The 22927-nt window shown below is 41.7% G+C and overlaps 1 protein-coding gene across 3 annotated transcripts in view; it reads left to right on the forward strand.

Annotated features, from left to right (window-relative positions):
- Positions 1-13028, forward strand: part of rad50 (RAD50 homolog, double strand break repair protein) — a 39452-nt gene extending 26424 nt beyond the window's left edge. For all 3 annotated transcript variants that reach the window (XM_045222653.1, XM_041886581.2, XM_041886582.2), the window contains exons 16-26: positions 1065-1191; positions 1727-1920; positions 2150-2260; positions 2759-2851; positions 2940-3053; positions 3251-3378; positions 3791-4015; positions 7386-7471; positions 7889-8034; positions 9837-9970; positions 12354-13028. In XM_045222653.1, the coding sequence (XP_045078588.1) occupies positions 1065-1191; positions 1727-1920; positions 2150-2260; positions 2759-2851; positions 2940-3053; positions 3251-3378; positions 3791-4015; positions 7386-7471; positions 7889-8034; positions 9837-9970; positions 12354-12540 (1545 nt within the window). In that variant the 3' untranslated portion in view covers positions 12541-13028. The remainder of the gene's footprint in view (positions 1-1064; positions 1192-1726; positions 1921-2149; positions 2261-2758; positions 2852-2939; positions 3054-3250; positions 3379-3790; positions 4016-7385; positions 7472-7888; positions 8035-9836; positions 9971-12353) is intronic.
- Positions 13029-22927: the final 9899 nt, after the last annotated feature.

Here is a 22927-nt window from a genome sequence, read left to right on the forward strand (position 1 = left end):
TATAATCTTAGCTACTTCATGTAGCTAACGTATTCAGGCTTCGCCTATTCCTCTTTGGTCTTGATACTGTTGCACAAACAACATGCTGATTTAGGCCTACACCATCATTGGTATCAGGCTGTATAGCTAGCTACGTTTAGTCTGACTCAGTACATTTTATTAGTTTGCTAGCGGCTAACATGACTTAGCCACAACTTGCTAAGAAAAGACAAACTAGCTGTTAGCTGTTACTAATAGTGTAATTATATAACACTTGTGGATTTCTATTAAGAAGCAAAGTGGAAACCGCATTGTAGTCACCAACATTGTTGCATGTGACGCATTGACTATGCAGACTGAAGGCAAGCGTATGTGCATCAATACCGGAATGTAGTAAAATTCGGTATACTGCCCAGCCCTAATTGAATGTTCACTATTTTGGGCTTTGGAATTTCCATTAAAAAGCTCTAAAATAATTGTCATTATTTCATAATGCATTTCATGTAAAACAAGAATTTAAACCGAAATCAAAAACCGTGATTATTTTTTAAATCATATAACTGAAACCGAACCGACCTAGAAAAGCACTAATCGCAAAGCACTACTGCATATTGCACCTTTAACAATTAAAAGGCTTTGTATAAAATAAAATGATCTATGTGACATTGCTACATAGCCTACAGGGATAGACCATTACATTTGTCATTTTTATAAAAGAGCGGTTTTATGACAGTTTGTATGAGTGCTCCCCATTTTTTAAAAATTAATAAAAAACTGCTAACTTAGTTGGCTACAGTAGCTAGCTTCTTTACATCAATTTGATGCAGTCAGGACAGGCACTACCAGATGGTATGATACATAGCCTATGGCAGCAACAACTTTGTGTTTGGCTACTTTATCTCCGTCTGTCTCTTACAAAAACTTTCAAATGTATTTCGACTATCCGGATATCTGAAAAAAAATACTATTACTCAAATAGTGAAATAATTTCAAATGGCCATCCCTAGTTTCTTTCTATGCTTCTCTCTTTCCCCTCCTTCCTGTTGTGGTAACCTCCTCTGCCTGTGTGTGTCCTTGGTCTCCAGCTGGACCTGAAGGATGTGGAGAGGAAGATAGCCCAGCATGCTGCCAAGCTGCAGGGAGTGGACCTGAGCCGTACCATCCAGCAGGTCAACCAGGAGAAACAGGAGACCCAGCACCGCCTGGACACAAGTACGACCTGCCAAATTCCTTATATTAAGCAAACCAGATGGCACCATTTCCTTGTTTTTGTTTTTATTTACCGATAGCCAGGGGCACACTCCAACACTCAGACATAATTTACAAATTAAGCATGTGTGTTTAGTGAGTCCGCCAGATCTGAGGCAGTAGGGATGACCAGGGATGTTCTCTTGAGAAGTGTATGAATTGGACCATTTTGCTGTCCTGCTAAGCATTAAAAATGCAACAAGTGCTTTTGGGTGTCAGGGAAAATGTATGGAGTAAAGTACATGATTTTCTTTAGGATTGTAGTGAAGTAAAAGTGTAAGTTGTCAAATATAAATAGTAATGTACAGATACCCCCAAAAACTACTTAAGTAGTACTTTAAAGTATTTTTACTTAGATATTTTACACCACTGGACGTTGGTTGCTCCCACGGGAGACCCGGGTTCATATCCCGTGTGTTACATAGGTATATCATAATATCTATTCCACTGCACTTATACTGTATTACTATGAATTCCAATGTTATTTGATTCATTGCAGCGTCCAGCAAGATTGAGCTGAAGCGTAAGCTGATCCAGGACCAGCAGGACCAGATCCAGAGCCTGAAGAGCAGCGTGAACGAGACCCGGGTGAAGAAGCTGCAGATCTCCAGTAACATGCAGAAGCAGCAGCAGCTGGAGGAGCAGTGTGTGGAGTTCACCACTGAGATCCAGGCTCTGCACAGAGAGATCAGGGTAAAACTCCACTCAGCTCAGAGCAGTGACCTGACTGAGGAAACTATCTGGAATCATACTAAAACCTCAGTGTTGGTAGAACTGTCTAACAGCAGGTGGTTTGATGGTTATAACATGTTTTCTTCTTCTGTAGTGGCTCTGAAGTTTTGTAGTCTTAGTATTAAGAGATGGTCATGGTGTATAGCTTTATCAGTGTATCAATGTTCTCTCCTCCCTGTGTTGTGTTCAGGAAGCTAAGGAGCAGGTGTCCCCTCTGGCCAGCACCCTGGAGAAGCTGCAGCAGGAGAGGCTGGATTTGATGGAGCGCAGGAAGCAGAGGCAGGAGGAGGGACAAGAGAAGGTACCACCATCACCCCTCCCTTCTTTCTTTTTTCATTATTTAAGTGTCCAACCTTTCTTGCTAATTCTGTCAGTGCTAATGGAGGACTGCATATTAAGTCTGAAAACAGTGTTCCTCCAGTCACTGGAGGACTTTGTCTATCGCCTACCCATAAGCCTGGTACATCAACGATTCAAAGTGACCATAGTGAATAAAGTATTTGTCATTTAATTGGAGTGAAATCAAACAGCTGCGAGGTATGCCTCTGTGCTTGTGGTGTGCTCGCGTAATGGGGAGAGTTGGTTGGTAGATTAAGCCAGTGCTGATGCGGCAGGAGTTTTTCCCGGTCTTTCTCTATTGGCTAACAAAGTTTGACGTGTTGGTCCACTAGAATCTTGGCACATTTGTGCGGAAGTGTCTGGGAACAAGATTAACTGCATACCATGTCTCAATCATGCCAGTATCATTATTTATTTTAATGCAGCACTTCTAACCACCTGTTCATTCCCTCCATCCCAGATAAATGGCATCAAAGACAAAGTTAAAAGCATGGCCGACATTGAAAGGGACATTACCAAATACACAGAAGAGGGCAAGGATGAATACAAAGAGGTAAACATGGATTCTGTTTGTTTCTCATCCCCTCATAAGCATTATCTCAATCTCTTGGCGCATTTGTCATGTGGTGTTTCTATTGAAGCAAAAAGAGGGGGAGCTCCAAGAGGCCAAAACTCAGGTCCACGAGGCAGAGAAGCAACGGGAGAAGATTAACAAAGACAGTGGAAACATCAGGCAGGACATAGACACTCAGAAGGTGAGCTCAGGTGGCATATCTCTTTCCCCTAATTACGTCTTTGTCTCTCCTTTTGCTCCCCCATCCAGGAAGTTACCAGTGTGCTGTGATGATGGAACAATAAACTATTGGTCATATTTGTAAATGTTGAAATCTGTGAAGCTTGAGGTCTGGGTGACAGTGTGACATGTGATCCGTATCTGTCATTATCATTGAAGGTCCAAGAGCGTTGGCTGCAGGACAACCTGACGTTGAGGAAGCGCATCGAGGAGCTGAAGGACGTTACCAAGAAACGAGAGGCTCTGATGAAGGATATGGGGAACATGCAGGTCCTGCAGCTACGCAAGTAAGACCGCCTCCTCGACCATGCTCACCTGCACCTGGGAGTGGTCCCAAAACACACATATGCTTCTGCTGCTAATCAGTGCCTCCCAGCTTCCATAACCAGATTCCATGTTAGTGGTGTCAGTTCATAGGACCTACTCCCTCTTGGTGGAGATGAAACCCTTGTAGGACTCCTGTTACGAAGTGACCCATCTGAAATACCTCAGAATATACCCTAGGCCTACACATCAGGCTGTAAGTGTGCCCTCTTCCCTGGCTACTAGTGAGCATCGGGAGTCAGAGAGTTGGTGGTGTCAGCTCATAGAACCTTTTAACACAGAATCTCTTTGGAGACACCATCCCTTTATCACTGTAACATGAAATCTGTGTGTAGTATGTCTCTGTGTCCTCTGTCCCTCTCCCCTGGTTGTCAGTGAGCGCAGGGAGTCTGAGCAGCGCGTGGACGACCTGAAGAAGAACCGCAGCGTGGCACTGGGCCGACAGAAGGGCTTCGAGGAGGAGATCATCCGCTTCCGCAAGGAGCTCCGCGAGGACCAGTACGGCAAGGCCGACGAACGCTTCCGGGACAAGATGATCGTCATGAGGACCACGGAGCTGGCCAACAAGGACCTGGACATTTACTACAAGGCCCTGGACCAGTGAGTTGTTGACAGGGTGGGTAGGGGGGAGGAGGGTGGTGCGGTGGTGATGGTGATGGGTCTGTTTCCATTAAGACTCATGGTTGTAGAGGCAGTCGTGTGAGTTTGACTTACAGGATGTGCAACCATACCAGTTCCTCAACAACACAAAGGATAAGCCATTTAGTCTGATCATATACATCATAATTGAGTAGACCTATAGTCTAAACTAATATGACCATATAATTTAGTTATTTTCTCATCTGTAATATTTGTCAGGTCATCTGGCAACACTTGGTGCCAACACTTAAAATCGGATAAAGGAAAAGAAAGGGGAACTACTGTGCATAATGCTGCTGTTATCAATAGTTTAGGTATTGATGCCTGGATGTGACACTCATCTGGACTCACTAGTCATACATATGTGGGCGATTTATCCTACCGCAGACTTTCCAGATGGTTTGCTGATGTGAAGTGAGTCATTACATGAAACTGATTCTCTGTCCTCCCCTTCAAGACAATACGTGAGTTGACAAGTTTTCACTCTTGGTTTGTGAAACTGCAACAATACATACCAACAGGTGATTAGGCTACATACATATCTGCACAATGACAGTAATACAGTGCATTCGGAAAGTATTCAGACCCCTTGACTTTTTCCACATTTTGTTAGGTTACAGCCTTATTCTAAAATGGATTAAATAGTTTTTTCCACCTCATCAATCTACACACAATACCCCATAATGACAAAGCAAAAACAGGTTTTTAGACATTTTTGCACATTTTATATATGAAGAATGATATCACATTTACATAAGTATTCAGACCCTTTACTCAGTACTTTGTTGAAGCACCTTTGGCAGCGATTACAGCCTCGAGTCTTCTTGGGTATGACACTACAAGCTTGGCACACCTGTATTTGGGGAGTTTCTCCCATTATTCTCTGCAGATCCTCTCAAGCTCTGTCAGGTTGGATGGGGAGCGTCGCTGCACAGCTATTTTCAGGTCTCTCCAGAGATGTTCAATTGGGTTCAAGTCAGGGCTGTGGCTGGGCCACTCAAGTACATTCAGAGCTACTCCTGCATTGTCTTAGCTGTGTGCTTAGGGTTGTTGTCCTGTTGTAAGGTGAACCTTCGCCCCAGTCTGAGGTCCTGAGCGCTCTGGAGCAGGTTTTCATCAAGGATCTGTGTACTTTCTTCATTCATCTTTACCTCGATCCTGACTAGTCTCCCAGTCCCTGCCGCTGAAAAACATCCCCACAGCATGATGCTTCACCATATGGTTGGTGCCAGGTTTCCTCCAGACATGGCGCTTGGCATTCAGGCCAAAGAGTTCAATCTTGGTTTCATCAGACCAGAGAATCTTGTTTCTCATAGTCTGCGAGTCCTTTAGGTGCCTTTTGGCAAACTCCAAGCGGGCTATCGTGTGCCTTTTACTGAGTAGTGGCTTCCGTCTGGCCACTCTACCATAAAGGCCTGATTGGTGGAGTGCTGCAGAGATGGTTGTCCTTCTGGAAGATTCTCCCATCTCCGCAGAGGAACTCTGCAGCTCTGTCAGAGTGACCATCGGGTTCTCGGTCACCTTCCTGACCCAAGTCCCTTCTCCCTCGATTGCTCAGTTTGGCTGGGTGGCCAGCTGTAGGAAGAGTCTTGGTGGTTCCAAACTTCTTCCATTTAAGAATGATGGAGGCCACTGTGTTCTTAGGGACCTTCAATGCTGCATAATTTTTTTGGTACCCTTTCCCAGATCTGTGCCTCGACACAATCCTGTCTCTGAGCTCTACGGACAATTCCTTCAACCTCATGGCTTGGTTTTTGCTCTGACGTGCACTGACAACTGTGGGACCTTATATAGACAGATGTGTGCCTTTCCAAAGCATGTCCTATCAATTGAATTTACCACAGTTGGACTCTAATCAAGTTGTAGAAACATCTCAAGGATGATCATTGGAAACAGGATGCAGCTGAGCTCAATTTCGAGTCTCATAGCAAAGGGTCTGAATACTTGTGTAAATACATTTCAGTTTTTTATTTTTAATACATTTGCAAAAATGTCTAAACCTGTTTTTGCTTTTGTCATTATGGAGTATTGTGTGTAGATTGATGAGGATTGTTTAATTTTTTTGAATACGACTGTAACGTAACAAAATGTGGAAAAGGGGAAGGGCTCTGAATACTTTCCAAATGCACTGTACACGTGCTGTGTATATGTTAAAGCTGTATTGCCCTGTCGATGGCAGACAGTATGATTAGCCTGCATAAAGGCAGGTCTTGGGAGGAAGTGACAGCTCAACTCTCTCAATGAGATATCATCTGTGTTGGCTTAGTGGCATCAGCAGGCAGGCCAGCAGCATAGCGGTGGTAGGGATAATCAGCTCTCTGGTTGTTATCATGTATCCAATGCAGAGCATAGAGCCCATGCAATCAGTGTGAGTCAACCCTGTGAGTTTGCATTTGGTTGGAAGTGAAGGAATGGCATTGTCTTTTGTCCAAGATACCATAAAAAAAATATATATATATACTATTGAAAATATTAATGTGTGGAGTGTGTCCCATTGTCATGGTTGATTTATTGATCTATTTTGAAAATAATAAATAAGAAGGGGGAAAAAAGTATATAAAAATAAATACATCGCAAAGCATATTGTTCATTGCAGAAGTCATTGACTCACCTTAGTGAGCCATTTGTTTGTTTGGCCAATTGAACATAAGAAGTAACAGATTTATATGAAGGAGCTCTTGTCCCCTTATGTTACCTAACCCACGCCCAATGAGCTTCTCATGGTGATGGTAATCACTGCCTTCTAAGAAACGAATTTATAACTTACAGATATGATCACATCCTGTAGATAATTTAGTAAGCAGAATAATATATTGTATTTTTGGCCATACCAAATGTCGAAGGGAATTCAAGAGAAACCGCAAAGCCTGGTCATCTTTTTTATTTGCACCCACCTAGAGCTTGGTGATACAGACAATAATCCATATCATGATAAATTAAATAAACGATAAGTTTTTAACATTAATATGCACAACAGATACTACTTTGACATTTTTAGCTTTAAATGTCCTGTTAGCAGTCACCCATATTGGCTTGACTTATTTCATTTCAAACTTCAAATTGTTCTATTATAGGCTACTCATTTGTAAATAACTGTCAGTGAAATGTCCTCGATAAGTGGTCGGTGTCTATGATTTACAGTTCATTGTACCAGCTCTACACCCACCCAATCTTAAAATCTTTATCCCTCTCAATCTTTATTTGAACTTTGTTTTCTATCACTTACTGTTAGGCCTATGCCTAATCCTGTTGAAAAGCATCAATGCCAACGTCATCTTAAAAACTGTGGGTTTTGCCCATTTTCAGTTGTACCCAATGTCCTCTTCTACAGAACCATAATGAAGTTTCACAGTATGAAGATGGAGGAGATCAACAAAATTATCCGGGACCTCTGGCGCAGCACATACCGAGGACAAGGTCTCTGAGCTAGTATTATTTTGAGTGATTTGTTTTTTAATTGCACAACTGAAAGCATGTGCCTGCCTGGAATATCATTTTGTAATGTTATAAATTCTATAAAATGATCAAATGTATCCTCAACCCCCATCCATCTTGTATCGCTTCAGCAGCATGTAGCAGTATGCTGTGTAACAGGACTGCCCAATACCGGTTCTAACTAACCTGATTCAGTTTGTCAACCAACTCGTTTTTAGAATCAGGTGTGCTAGATTAGGAGTGTGAACCTAAAGAGCGGTAGCTCTCCAGGAACAGGGTTGGGCAGCCCTGCTGCGTAATGACCACGCTTTGTGTCTGTGTTGTCACCCCATACTGGATCAATTAGTCATGCGATTATCCATTAAGTCTAAATGTTCTTCCTCCCTTGCTATCCTCCAGACATTGAGTATGTGGAGATCCGTTCTGATGTGGATGAGAATTCTTCAGGGGCGGGAGTGAAGAGGAGGACCTATAATTACCGTGTGGTGATGGTGAAGGGAGACACAGCACTGGACATGAGGGGTCGCTGCAGTGCCGGCCAGAAGGTGCGGTATTGGATGCTTCACCTACTTCCTGTAGCTCAAACTGATTGAGCTCACAGGTAGCTCATCACATCAGACAGCTATAATCTGGCATAATCGTGAGAGGCGCATGGAGGGCATTACCCCCTTATGGATATACAGTGGGGAGAACAAGTATTTGATACACTGCCGATTTTGCAGGTTTTCCTACTTACAAAGCATGTAGAGGTCTGTAATTTTTATCATAGGTACACTTCAACTGTGAGAGATGGAATCTAAAACAAAAATCCAGAAAATCACATTGTATGATTTTTAAGTAATTAATTTGCATTTTATTGCATGACATAAGTATTTGATACATCAGAAAAGCAGAACTTAATATTTGGTACAGAAACCTTTGTCTGCAATTACAGAGATCATACGTTTCCTGTAGGTCTTGACCAGGTTTGCACACACTGCAGCAGGGATTTTGGCCCACTCCTCCATACAGACCTTCTCCAGATCCTTCAGGTTTCGGGGCTGTCGCTGGGCAATACGGACTTTCAGCTCCCTCCAAAGATTTTCTATTGGGTTCAGGTCTGGAGACTGGCTAGGCCACTCCAGGACCTGGAGATGCTTCTTACGGAGCCACCCCTTAGTTGCCCTGGCTGTGTGTTTCGGGTCGTTGTCATGCTGGAAGACCCAGCCATGACCCATCTACAATGCTCTTACTGAGGGAAGGAGGTTGTTGGCCAAGATCTCGCGATACATGGCCCCATCCATCCTCCCCTCAATACGGTGCAGTCGTCCTGTCCCCTTTGCAGAAAAGCATCCCCAAAGAATGATATTTCCACCTCCATGCTTCACGGTTAGGATGGTGTTCTTGGGGTTGTACTCATCCTTCTTCTTCCTCCAAACACGGCGAGTGGAGTTTAGACCAAAAAGCTATATTTTTGTCTCATCAGACCACATGACCTTCTCCCATTCCTCCTCTGGATCATCCAGATGGTCATTGGCAAACTTCAGACGGGCCTGGACATGTGCTGGCTTGAGCAGGGGGACCTTGCGTGCGCTGCAGGATTTTAATCCATGACGGCGTAGTGTGTTACTAATGGTTTTCTTTGAGACTGTGGTCCCAGCTCTCTTCAGGTCATTGACCAGGTCCTGCCGTGTAGTTCTGGGCTGATCCCTCACCTTCCTCATGATTATTGATGCCCCACGAGGTGAGATCTTGCATGGAGCCCCAGACCGAGGGAGATTGACCATCATCTTGAACTTCTTCCATTTTCTAATAATTGTACCAACAGTTGTTGCCTTCTCACCAAGCTGCTTGCCTATTGTCCTGTAGCCCATCCCAGCCTTGTGGAGGTCTACAATTTTATCCCTGATGTCCTTACACAGCTCTCTGGTCTTGGCCATTGTGGAGAGGTTGGAGTCTGTTTGATTGAGTGTGTGGACAGGTGTCTTTTATACAGGTAACAAGTTCAAACAGGTGCAGTTAATACAGGTAATGAGTGGAGAACAGGAGGGCTTCTTAAAGAAAAACTAACAGGTCTGTGAGAGCCAGAATTCTTACTGGTTGGTAGGTGATCAAATACTTATGTCATGCAATAAAATGCAAATTAATTACTTAAAAATCATACAATGTGATTTTCTGGATTTTTGTTTTAGATTCCGTCTCTCACAGTTGAAGTGTACCTATGATAAAAATTACAGACCTCTACATGCTTTGTAAGTAGGAAAACCTACAAAATCGGCAGTGTATCAAATACTTGTTCTCCCCACTGTAGGTGTGGCAGTGTGTTGGTAAATGTGATGATGACGTGTCGGTGTGCATGTACGTATAGGTCCTGGCCTCCCTCATCATCCGTCTGGCTCTGGCTGAGACCTTCTGTCTGAACTGTGGCATCCTGGCCCTGGACGAGCCCACCACCAACCTAGACAGGGAGAACATTGAGTCCCTCGCACACGCCCTCGTGGAGTGAGTACATTTGTCCAATAGCCTGCTTCATCTGAATGGCAACATTTCCCTCGTTTGGTCACCTTGGAGCAAACTTATGCACTCCAAGGAAAGGTCAACTACAGTGAGCTCCAAAAGTATTGGGACAGTGACACATTTGTTGTTTTGGCTCTGTACTCCAGCACTTTGGATTTGAAATGATACAATGACTGAGGTTACAGTGTGGACTGTCAGCTTTAATTTGAGGGTATTTTCATTCATATCAGGTGAACGGTTTAGAAATTACAGCACTTTTTGTACATAGTCCCCCCATTTTAGGGGACCAAAAGTATTAGGACAAATTCACTTATGTGTATTAAAGTAGTCAAAAGTTTAGTATTTGGACCTATATTCCTAGCACACAATGATTACATCAAGCTTGTGACTCTACAAACTTGTTGGATGCATTTGCTGTTTGTGTTTCAGATTATTTTGTACCCAATAGAAATAAATGGTTTTATTCACTGTTCATTCAGGATTATCTGTAATCATGGTAGAAACATCTTATTTACAATAAAAGTGACTCCAAAATGACACAATACATTATTTACCCTGAATTTCTATTGAGCACAAAATAATCTGAAACACAACCAAATCAAACAGCAAATGCATCCAAGCTTGATGTAGTCATTGCGTGCTATGAATATGGGACCAAATACTTAACTTTTGACTACTTTAATACACATGTAAGTGAGTTTGTCCCAATACTTTTGGTCCCCTAAAATGGGGGGACTATGTACAAAAAGTGCTGTAATTTCTAAATGGTTTACCAAATAAGGATGAAAATTTTGTCTCCTGAGTGGCGCAGTGGTCTAAGGCGCCGCATCGCAGTGCTAACTGTGCCACTAGAGATCCTGGTTCGAATCCAGGCTCTGTCGCAGCCGGCCGTGACCGGGAGACTCATGGGCGGCGCACAATTGGCCCAGCGTCGTCCAGGGTAGGGGAGGGAATGGCCGGCAGGGATGTAGCTCAGTTGATAGAGCATGGCGTTTGCAACGCCAGGGTTGTGGGTTCGTTTCCCACGGGGGGCCAGTATAAAAAAAATAATAATAATATGTATTCACTAACTGTAAGTCGCTCTGGATAAGAGCGTCTGCTAAATGACTTAAATGTAAATGAAAATACCATCAAATTAAAGCTGACAGTCTGCACTTTAACCTCATAGTCATTGTATCATTTCAAAACAACAAAAAATGTGTCACTGTCCCAATACTTTTGGACCTCACTGTATCTTTATGTACAAACATTTTGGGATTCTTTCAAAATTCCAGATTTCAGCTGCATAGTTGAGCGTAGGACACGCACATTAATTATAGTTGTCATCTAATTTTGCTGAGCCAAGTCCTTTGCAATCTGGAAACTGTCATCACCCCACCAATTGTTTATCATCTTCATCTACCGCTGTCCCATACCTAACCCAAAGTGTCAAACTGAACTATCTGATCCAAACCTAACCCAGAGTTTCTAACTGAACTATCTGATCCAAACCTAACCCAGAGTTTCTAACTGAACTATCTGATCCAAACCTAACCCAGAGTTTCTAAAGAGACTCTGGCAATGACAGTTTTGCCACTGAATTCCTTGGTCTGCTTGACTCCCTTGGATTTACCCAGCTTGTTGACCATTGACAACCTGACTGGTTCAGACATTGAGCTCTCTGACCCCCCTCTGCAGTTAGTGTACTATGTCTTTTCACAATCTCAAATCTCTCAACCCCAGTCTCATCTTTGGGGCTCTATAAGCTCTATCAGCCCTTATACCCAGCCCACTGGAAGATACAGTATCTCGGTATGACGACTCTTGCTACACCTCTCAATGACTTGGCCCCCCTAAAGACCAGAGTAGTTTCATTCTAGCGCTCGGCCCCCTCGTACACTGATGAACTGCGCTCCATGAAAATGGCTGGGCGGCACCTTGAGCGGCAATCCAGGAAGTCTGGGCTATCTATCCATGCCCAAATGTATGACCACAGCAGAGTACAAAACCCCAGATTCCAGCTGCATAGTTCAATATAGGACACGCACATGAATTATAGTCGTGTCATCTAATATTTTGGGTTGGAAACCATCCAGTGTTCAGCTCATTTACCTGAACACAGGCGATCATAAAAATTTTCATCCACCCCAGTATTAATACGTTTGAAGGCAAGTACATGTTAGTTCAGCAGATTTTTATTTAGGATGGTTACTGCTGAGAGGATGAAGGATTTATTTAGGCTGTTTTTGCTTGCACCTTTAGTCTTCTACCTGACGGCAGAATTTTGAAGGATTCGTGCAGTGGGTGGGTGTTGTCATTGAAGAAAAGTAAGTTAAAAGTATAGGAATACTATTTGTACAATATCTTGACACTACTTTTCTCTGCTCAGAATCATCAAGAGCCGCTCGCGCCAGCGCAACTTCCAGCTGCTCATCATCACCCACGACGAGGACTTTGTGGAGCTCCTGGGGCGCTCCAACTACGTGGAACACTTCTACCGTATCAGGAAGAACATGGACCAGTGCTCTGAGATCACCAAGTGCAGCGTCTCCTCCCTCACCTCCTACCTGCACTGAGTGTTCTTCCTGCCACAGACACCACCCAAAGACTTGATTCATACTAGTCTATCAAGGCCATGATCGTTATCATAGGCATATTACACTAGAAATGTAATGAAAACAATTGATAAATGCCGACCTGAAAAATATGTGTGCGGCCTATCCAAGAATTTCCTGTTTGCAGAACAAAAACGTGCACTACAGTACTGTATTCCAGTTAGCGTTGGGATCTGTGCCTAAAGCAGACCACAGTAGTTTCTGTTCACTTCAGTTGTTTTAGCAGGGATTTCTGTTCTTTGAAAGGATGCAATTAATTCAGTTAGTTGGCAGATTAGACCTGGAGGCCCCGTTGTTGGTTACCACTTTTATCCGGTTTTCGGCGAAACGCCTCTGTCTTGGTGACGCTTGCTAATCAACCACATCTCAATCAAGATATTCATAATGTGTCTCATACAGTTGACTGCATTAGCTGACGCTGCAATAAAATGTATGAAAAAAAAATAATCCTTGGTCTTGTGTATAAATAATCGGTGTTCACTGAGTAGTCCTCACATTTGGCTTAAAATTATTACCTGCTGGCACCTCAACTTCTCTGACGTACAAGGACTTATTTAGTACTACTTAGCTTTGGCAAATCAACCCAACCAAAGATGAAGACGGTGATCCTTCTCCTCTCTGTTGCGATGGTGCTGTTTGACTCTAGAGCTCTGCCTGCCAATGCTGCAGCGATCCATGAACGTAGCAATCACGTTTACAACTTAGAGAAAATTATTAGAATGGCGGGACAATACACACAGACACTGCCAGAGGTAAGAGCTGATCAAAGAGCCACACTGTTCTTATATTCTATAGGATTCCTCAGCCTTATTGTTTTTTCATTTTAAAAGTGTGCAACAAACCTCTCACAGCTGTTTTTCCCTTTACTCCAGGATCTTCTGCAGACATTAGTGACAGATGTTACACATTTGACTGAGACCACAACAAAATGCAAGGTGATGTGATTTAAATGTTTTGCCCCCTTAGACATTTGGTGTTAAAAATATAATATGTGCAATGATTGAATAATATTTACAGTTGATGTGAAAAATGAAGATATGTTTATGAATGGTGCTTGAATATGTGGAAACTTTATTTAACGAAACAAATGTTATTTTACAGGAGTTTTTCTGCGAAGCTGAGACAATCTTGGCCTCTGTGAAAAAGGACAAGTTTGAGGGGGGAGAGATTGTCCGACAACTGAGGGTTTACAACAATCATGTAAGTTACTAAAGTGTTCTATTAATGAAGCAGCTCATTGACCTGCAGCGGTTTCTCCCTCTTAAGAAGACGTGACCAAATGAAGGACAGAATCACATGCGCTGGGTGAGGAAGTTTCTTTGGTGTTGACGTCTGATGATACTTGCTTATTACAGAAAAACTGCAAAGTTGTGGAGAAGAGCCAAGGCAACCAGGTGGAGCTGAGGAGACTTCTCCACGACCTAAAAGGATGTGGCCAGAAAATCAACTCCAAACCATAAGATCTACACCAACTCAACACAATGCTTATTTATTATTTGTTGACTGTTTTATTTAAGTAAGTTAAAGTGTCGTTAAATTACTTTACCAAGGGCAGTATTTTAATTACATTATGTAACAGGAATCTTTTTTTTTTTTTTTTACCTGAGCTGCATATTTATGAACACCTGTTAACAATGTGCAAAATTTGATATTACAATAAAGATTTTTCAGGACTAAAGTTTAAAGTCTTGTTTTTAACTTCAACATTTTCCAGAATTGTTTCCAGGATTTCCATGAATTGTCAATGGACAGGTTAGACTGGTCATTCATTCCCACTGAAATGGTAGAGCTGGTGTGAAACAGTAGCTGAAATGTAAATGGAAAACTATTCGTTACTAAACTTACTAACATCTCACTAACATCTCCCGAGAGGCGCAGCGGTCTAAGGCACTGCATCTCAGTGCTTGAGGCGTCACTACAGACCCCCTGGTTCGATTCCAGGCTGTATCACAACCGGCCGTGATTGGGAGTCCCATAGGGCGGTGCACAATTGGCCCAGCGTCATCCATGTTTGGCCGGTGTAGGCCGTCATTGTAAATAAGAATTTGTTCTTAATTGACTTGCCTAGTTAAAAAAAGGTTAAATAAATAAATTAAATTAAACTGTATTCTCATGGCCCTTGAAATCACTATTTGTGTTTGCTAGCCATGATTTGATGTGAGATGCTCTGCATCTATCTGTGGTGGGACATACTGTAAATGCTTGTGCAGAAGAGCTTTTGAAGTGAACGTGCTTTGCCCCTTGTTCCCTGGACAATGATCACTCAGTGACTTGATGCAAAGTGAGCTCTGATGCAAAGTGAGCTCTGAAGGGAGGGAGGCCATACAGTAGCGGCAGCCGGAGCTTCACTATGCAGCCATTCATTGCTGTATGTGCTACCTCATTACAACGCTGAACAAAAATATAAACGCCACATGTAAAGTGTTGGTCCCATGTTTCATGAGCTGAAATAAAAGATCCCAGAAATGTTCCATACGCTGAAATAGCTTATTTCTCGCAAATTATGTGCACATATTTGTTTACATCCCTGTTGGTGAGCATTTCTCCTTTGCCAAGATAATCCCTCCACCTGACGTGTGGCATATTAAGAAGCTGATTAAACCGCATGATCATTACACAGGTGCACCTTGTGCTGGAGACATAAAATGCCACTAAAATGTGCAGTTTTGTCACAACACAATGCCACAGATGTCTCAAGTTGAGGGAGTGTGCAATTGGCATGCTGACTGCAGAAGTGTCCACCAGAGCTGTTGCCAGAGAATTGAATGTTCATTTCTCTACCATAAACTGCCTCCAACGTCATTTAGAGAATTTGGCAGTATGTCCAACCGGCCTCACAACCGTAGACTGCATGTATGGCGTCGTGTGTGCGAGTGGTTTGCTGATGTCAACGTTGTGAACAAAGTGCCCCATGGTTATGGTATGGGCATGCATAAGTTACGGACAATGAACACAATTGCATTTTATCAATGGCAATTTGAATGCACAGAGATACCGTGACGAGATCCTGAGGCCCATTGTCGTGCCATTCATCCGCCGCCATCACCTCATGTTTCAGCATGATCTGTACACAATTCCTGGAAGCTGAAAATGTCACCCATTTAGCATGTTTGGGATGCTCTGGATCGACGTGTACGTCAGCGTGTTCCAGTTCCCGCCAATGTCCAGCAACTTCGCCCAGCCATTTAAGAGGAGTGGGACAACATTCCACAGGACACAATCAACAGCCTGATCAACTATGCGAAGGATATGTGTCGTGCTGCATGAGGCAAATGGTGGTCACACTAGATACTGACTGGTTTTCTGATCCAAGCCCTTACCTTTTTTTAAAGGTATTTGTGACCAACCGATGCACATCTGTATTCCCAGTCATGTGAAATCCATAGATTAGGGCCTAATGGATTTATTTAAATTGACTGATTTCCTCAAATGAACTGTAACTCAGTAAAATCGTTGAAATTGTTACATGTTGCGTTTTATATTTTTGTTCAGTATAAATATAACCAACAGCTCCCTCCCTTTGTCGTCAGCGCCACTTTTTATAGTGCAACACTGCAGCCTGCTGGTGGAGCTTCTTCTCACTGACCTATCAACTCATTGAGGCAGAGAGAATATGACTCTATTCGTGGAGACGCTTAATTATTCAGCTTTGCTTAATATTTAATAATTTCTTAAAGGTAAACATGGGTGAGCTAGATTTAAGAAATATTCTGGAGTGTTGCGCGTCCTTGCCCGCCATAAATTTGTATATCTCAAGGAAACCTCTTTGGGTTAGCTGCAGAGGTCACACTTTATTTTGATAGTCCGGATAGTCCATCTGTAGATGCTCTACAGATGGCCATAATATCAACAAACTGTCGGTTGATAAGCAACTGCTTGCTAGGGTTAGGTTTAGAGTAAGCGTTAGGGTTAGTAGATAGTTGAAATGTTACTGATGGTCTGTGGAGCAGTGTTCCCCAACTGGCGGCCCATAGGCCGAATTTCACCGGCAGGTGATTTTATTTGGCCCCCCCAATTTTTCTGAACAAGAATACAAAGATTATTTTAAAATATACACTACCGGTCAAAAGTTTTAGAACACCTACTCATTCAAGGGTTTTTCTTTATTTTTACTATTTTCTACATTGTAGAATAATAGTGAAGACATCAGAAATATGAAATAACACGTATGGAATCATGTAGTAACCAAAAAAGTATTAAATAAATTATTCAAATAGACACCCTTTGCCTTGATGACAGCTTTGCACACTCTTGGCATTCTCTAAACCAGCTTCACCTGGAATGCTTTTCCAACAGTCTTGAAGGAGTTCCCACATATGCTGAGCACTTGTTTGCTGCTTTTCCTTCACTCTGCGGTCCGACTCATCCCAAACCATCTCAAATTGGTTGAGGTCGGGGGGTTGTGGAGGCCAGGTCATCTGATGCAGCACTCCATCACTCTCCTTCTTGGTAAAATAACCCTTACACAGCCTGGAGGTGTGTTGGGTCATTGTCCTGTTGGAAAAACAAATGATAGTCCCACTAAGCCCAAACCAGATGGGATGGCGTATCGCTGCAGAATGCTGTGGTAGCCATGCTGGTTAAGTGTGCCTTGAATTCTAAATAAATCACACAGTGTCACCAGCAAAGCACCCCCACACCATAACACCACCTCCTCCATGCTTTACGGTGGGAAATACACATGCAGAGATCATCTGTTCACCCACACCGCGTCTCACAAAGACACGGCGGTTGGAACCAAAAATCTAAAGTTTGGACTCCAGACCAAAGGACACATTTCCACCGGTCTAATGTCCATAGGTCGTGTTTCTTGGCCCAAGCAAATCTCTTCTTATTGGTGACCTTTAGTAGTGGTTTCTTTGCAGCAATTCGACCATGAAAGCCTGATTCACACAGTCCCCTCTGAAAAGTTGATGTTGAGATGTCTGTTACTTGAACTCTGTAAAGCATTTATTTGGGCTGCAATGTCTGAGGCTGGTAACTCTAATGAACTTATCCTCTGCAGCAGAGGTAACTCTGGGTCTTCCATTCCTGTGGCGGTCCTCATGAGAGCCAGTTTCATCATAGCGCTTGATGGGTTTTGCAAATGCACTTGAAGAAACTTTCAGAGTTCTTGACATTTTCCTTATTGACTGACCTTCATTTCTTAAAGTAATGATGGTCTGTTTCTCTTTGGTTATTTGAGCTGTTCTTGCCATAATATGGACTTGGTCTTTTACCAAATAGGCCTATGTTCTGTATACCCCCCCTACCTTGTCACAACACAACTGATTGGCTCAAACGCATTATGAAGGAAAGAAATTCCACAAATTAACTTTGAAAGAAGGCACGCCTGTTAATTGAAATGCATTCCAGGTGACTTCCTCATGAAGCTGGTTGAGAGAATGCCAAGAGTGTGCAAAGCTGTCATCAAGGCAAATGGTGGCTATTTGAAGAATCTCAAATATAAAATATATTTTGATTTGTTTAACACTTTTTTGCTCACTACATGATTCCATGTGTGTTATTTCATAGTTTTGATATCTTCACTATTATTCTACAGTGTAGAAAATAGTAAAAATAAAGAAAAACCCTTGAATGAGTAGGTGTTGTAAACCTTTTGACCGGTAGTGTATATATTTATTGTTGGACATAAAAGACTGTTAGTTATTATTATTATTTTTTACTGAATCTGTTCCAAAGCAAGGTTTTAAATTATGTTTTAGTCAAATATTATATTTGTTTGGGCTTCTTGCGGTCAATTTGCAGTCTACAAATTATTCATAATTATGTTCCGGCCCCCTGACCATCTGCTCAAGAAAAAATCGGCCCGCGGCTGAATGTAGTTGATCCCTGCTTTAGAGCATCTACAGATGGACTATCCAAATAAAGTGTTAACCAAATATGAAGGAAGGTTTCCCTCCCCATATCTATCTTTCTATAGTACAGTTAGGATCACAATCCCACAGGGAATCCCTAATAAAACAGTAATGAGCTGGTGCCCAGATCTGATCTGGGCAGGTAGAACCACATATAAAAGCCCCTCATAATTGAGCTCAGGAATACTAGCTATTTGTACGCCTGACCCTGATCCATTGGCAGGGTTTTTCATCTTGTGATTTTGGGAGTTTAGCCTCAGGGCAGCCTTCAGGCCTGGGGAGCAGGGGACCACTGGCTGAATCTGCTGTGGGATATCCCGGGGCCCCTCTATGGACTCGCCCTGTTTTCATGTCTCTTCAGAAGCCAGTCCATGGAGAGTGACAGCATGAACTCCTGACAATAATGTGCCTGGAGCCCACTCTAGTTCTTTGGTCTGGATGCTTTCTATGGGCGCCTGTTGTCACAAGACCTTAATGTCAAACTCCACAGGTCACAAAGTGAACCCATCTGATGTGATCGACTTGGAAAAGTAGAGACATAACAAGATGGCTGTGCTATTTTGAAAGCTTCTTTCCTTTCTCGCTCTCTCTTAACTTTTTGGATAAGATTTCTACAGACTGTGAAGAGATGTGTTCATATTGTTTCTGGTTTCATGAGCTCTTTTAAGTGCTTTTCTGTGGAAATCACGCCAGTGTGAGTTATTTCTGAGTGGGTTAATCTCATTTCTCAGGGCACTTTTATAATGGAGCGCTGTTAAATTATGCATGCGGTGTATAATACTATTATTGGAGGCGGTGAATTAAGCAGGTGGCATCCCAGGCTGTATGTCCTACCAGAAGCCCCCTCTCCTCTGACTGTTTGAATTGGGTGGCACAGTGAAAGAGGACATTCGAGCATTGTTTCATACGCTTGACTGTAAAACAAAAATACAAATAGAGAAAGAAAATATACTAATGCTCTTGGCTTTGCACATATTTATCGTTTTATGTGAGCTATAAAAACAGATTGAAATGTGTATCTTTAATACTGTGTTTTCCCTTGTAACAAATTGTATCCAAACGGTGATGGTAACTACAGATAGCAAACTGCACACATGCAGCAGCATACATTTGCATACAGTCAAATTGTTCAATTTAGGTGTCCGGTCCAACGGTAACCATAGATTTTAGTCTGGACTGTTGTGAGTCTCTCTCTGTTGTGCTGGTGCTGAAATGAAGAGCAGAGTATCAGTGTGGGAGGTCAGGGGACAAGCTGCCTGATATAACCACTGCACCATGCATAATGTAGAGGCTATTCAAGAGCCTATGGAGAGAGACTATTCTGGGCAGCTAGCTGTATTGTTTAGCATTAAGAGAGAGGAAGAGGTGCAGTGTAGCCCAGTTAATATTCCAGTGTGCTTAAAAGAAAATACATATCATATGATACAAAACACATCACACTGTGACACTTTCTGTATTTTGAAAGTTCCATATCTTGAAAACTTGATTGCTGACATGCAAAACAGTTTGGTACTGTATCAACAGTGGACTAATGAAACAAATACCAAAATATAGATTATGAGTGCAATTCTCTTTTAAATTATATTCTTGGTTTTAAAAATATTTCCCAGGCTCAGTAGAACAAAGATTGAAATACTTACGTAACAAGGTTCCTCACAGGTAGAGAGTCTAAAAGTGACAAAAACAATCCCCACCTGGGTGCATTATGTACTTTAAGCAACTGGTTAGTACTGTACAATATGTAGGAATGTACACCGATATGATGGTAGCCAAGGTGGGAAAGATTGTTTTTGATAATGTTGGTAACTTATACCGTGGCTGTGGCAAGCATCCATTGTCATACAGACACACCTTTGTCACCTTTGTTGAAACATCTAAATTAAGATTCTTCACCTGATAGAAAGGTTCATGAAAAGCCCAGGAAGAGAGAAAAGGCAAGTCAAAGAAAAGTGGGGGGCATAGAGAGGTAGAGAGGGAGGAAATGGAAGGAATAGAGGACGCATGAAGAGCAGCCTCATGTTTCCTAGTAACAGAATCCCTCTGGATGACGCGGTGACATGCTTGGGAAGAGCTGTGGGCTGAGGCCTGGAATGGCTTGGCATGTGATAATAACAGGAGAAGACTAATAAAATGCACAGAGGTAGCTGTCTGCCTCCACATTGGTCACATTCTCATTTGTTGCTACAGGCACTTTATGAATAATTGAGATGGCGGTGTCTTGGTTCTGCCAGCGCCCCTACCTACCCCACTCGCTCTCCTCACAGGGACAGCCGAAGACTGAACCACCCAGGATAGGCTAAGAGGGAGAGGAGGGGTGTGCAATGCAGAACACCGTCCGGGAGGCAGTCTGCTGCAATTAAACAGTGCTCTCATCTCCATTCTGTCAAGCACCGTCTCTCTCCACTCCATGAAAACATTTCAAGCAAACTTAACTCTCTTTCTCCCTCAAACACTCACTCACACTCACAAATGCAGACATAACAAGCCCACCACCCACCACATGAAAATTTTTATATTTGATTAATACATTGATGTGGTCCAAATTTCAATGTGTAAGTCGTCTTATAAAGTTCTAAAGTTATCTAAACTAGTTATGAAATACCTTACATTTTTCCCAAAAATATTATTCCTTGACGTTGTAAAAATACGCTTAAGATTTCAGAGCCTTATTTCAGTTATATTTCGCAGCACTTTTGCAATTGAACTGAAGTGAAAATGCACGTAGGAATGTTTAATACGTAAATGTCCTACATAACTAATGCAGCTCAATTATTGCATGAGAAATAGCAATACCTTTCAACTTGGAATGAATAATAGAACGGGCCTCACTCGCCACATGCTCCTTGTCTTTGCTAACCTTCAGCTCAACTTACCTCATAGCAAGAGGGTTATGATATCAATAGGGATATTACAGCGATCAATAATTTACACAAGCTTCCTGGCCAAACAATATTTCACCTTCTTTTCCAAGTCATTTCTTTAACATTAATATGGTAAAATTGTTTGCACAACTTCAGACAGTGTTAGAAAGATAAAATACATTCAGAAAATTATCTAAAGTTGGTAAAAAAATATATAAACAAACACATTCAAACAATTCTAACAAAACAGTTAGATATAACAATATGAGCATTTAACTTTTTGGTGAAGCTTATTTGACCTAATTTAAAACAGTCTGCAGCCACATATCACATGATCCCAAGACACAGAACAAGAGAGAAAATGTCCATTAGGTTATTATCATAATGAGCAAGTAGGCGATGTATTTGCATTGCTTTTTCCCCTCTTTCAAATTCCTCTTTATTAAAATAAATTACTCATTGCCTAAGCAATTAATCAAATCTCAAGATCAAAGAGAATATAACAAATCCACTGATTTTCTTTTCAATTGCAAAATATTGATCCTCTGGCTAAAATATCCAGAGGAGAGCCTATTACACTTGGGAGAATAGCGTGTGTAGCCTGTAACTTCAGGTTAGGGTGAATAACATACAGTATATTCGATAACAAAATAATGTTTTCTATTTTCATCAACAATATATTATTTTGTTTTTACCTCCCATTAACATATGCATCGAATTTACACAAATCCAATCAAATAATTATTTTTACAGAAAAAGTATCCAATGCTAAATGACTCATACAACTACACTTATTCATCAGGAAGAGAGTAATGAAGTGAGTTGGTATTATTACAAGTTTAAACAATAATAATAGTTTTACATACTATTTCAAAATTCTATTGTATTGTTATTGGTATAATAACAGATTTAACTTGAGTACAAAAACTAAAAATATACGACGACGACTACACACAGATAAAAACGGTGGAAAATGCTCTTGATTTTCGTACTGCTTTAAAAGATCAATTGAAATCTTCAAATCCTTACCTGACATTGTGAGAGTCCCCTCTATCCCTCGAGTCACGAGCTCCCACACACTCTCAGCCCTCCGCACAGCTCCAAACTTCGTTTTATACCAATATATAATTAATATTGCATCATCATTACTTAATAATTTCAAACCCCAAGATATAACCCAGTGACACAAGGGCATTAATTATTAACCGATCTAATTAAGACCAAGGTCCTGAGTCAATGAAAAGGAAAACATAAATTATATGTGTCTATAATTGTTGCATGGTGTTTGAGTTTGGTTTATCAATTCAGCACTGAAATATGTACCTTTTTCAATCATATTTATGTGCTATATGATTCATTTTTAATCGCAGCAGAGCATTGGGAATTCATAAATAAAACAAGTCATGTTCTCTGTGAAACTCGTGGTTTTACAATTATTTTATCGCCTGTATCTCGAGGCATGATTTGTTCAGACCAGGAACAAACCCTGAGTTAATACTCCCTTACTCCAACCCGAGAAATGGAGATAGTATTGTATTTAACTATCATAACCTCACAAAAATTGCAAAATTACTTTAAGCTCAACTTACATGTTTTAAAATTAATTCCTGTCTTTAAATTAAGTGATAA

Source organism: Coregonus clupeaformis, chromosome 9 (genome assembly GCF_020615455.1).
Source record: "Coregonus clupeaformis isolate EN_2021a chromosome 9, ASM2061545v1, whole genome shotgun sequence".
Lineage (NCBI taxonomy): Eukaryota > Metazoa > Chordata > Actinopteri > Salmoniformes > Salmonidae > Coregonus > Coregonus clupeaformis.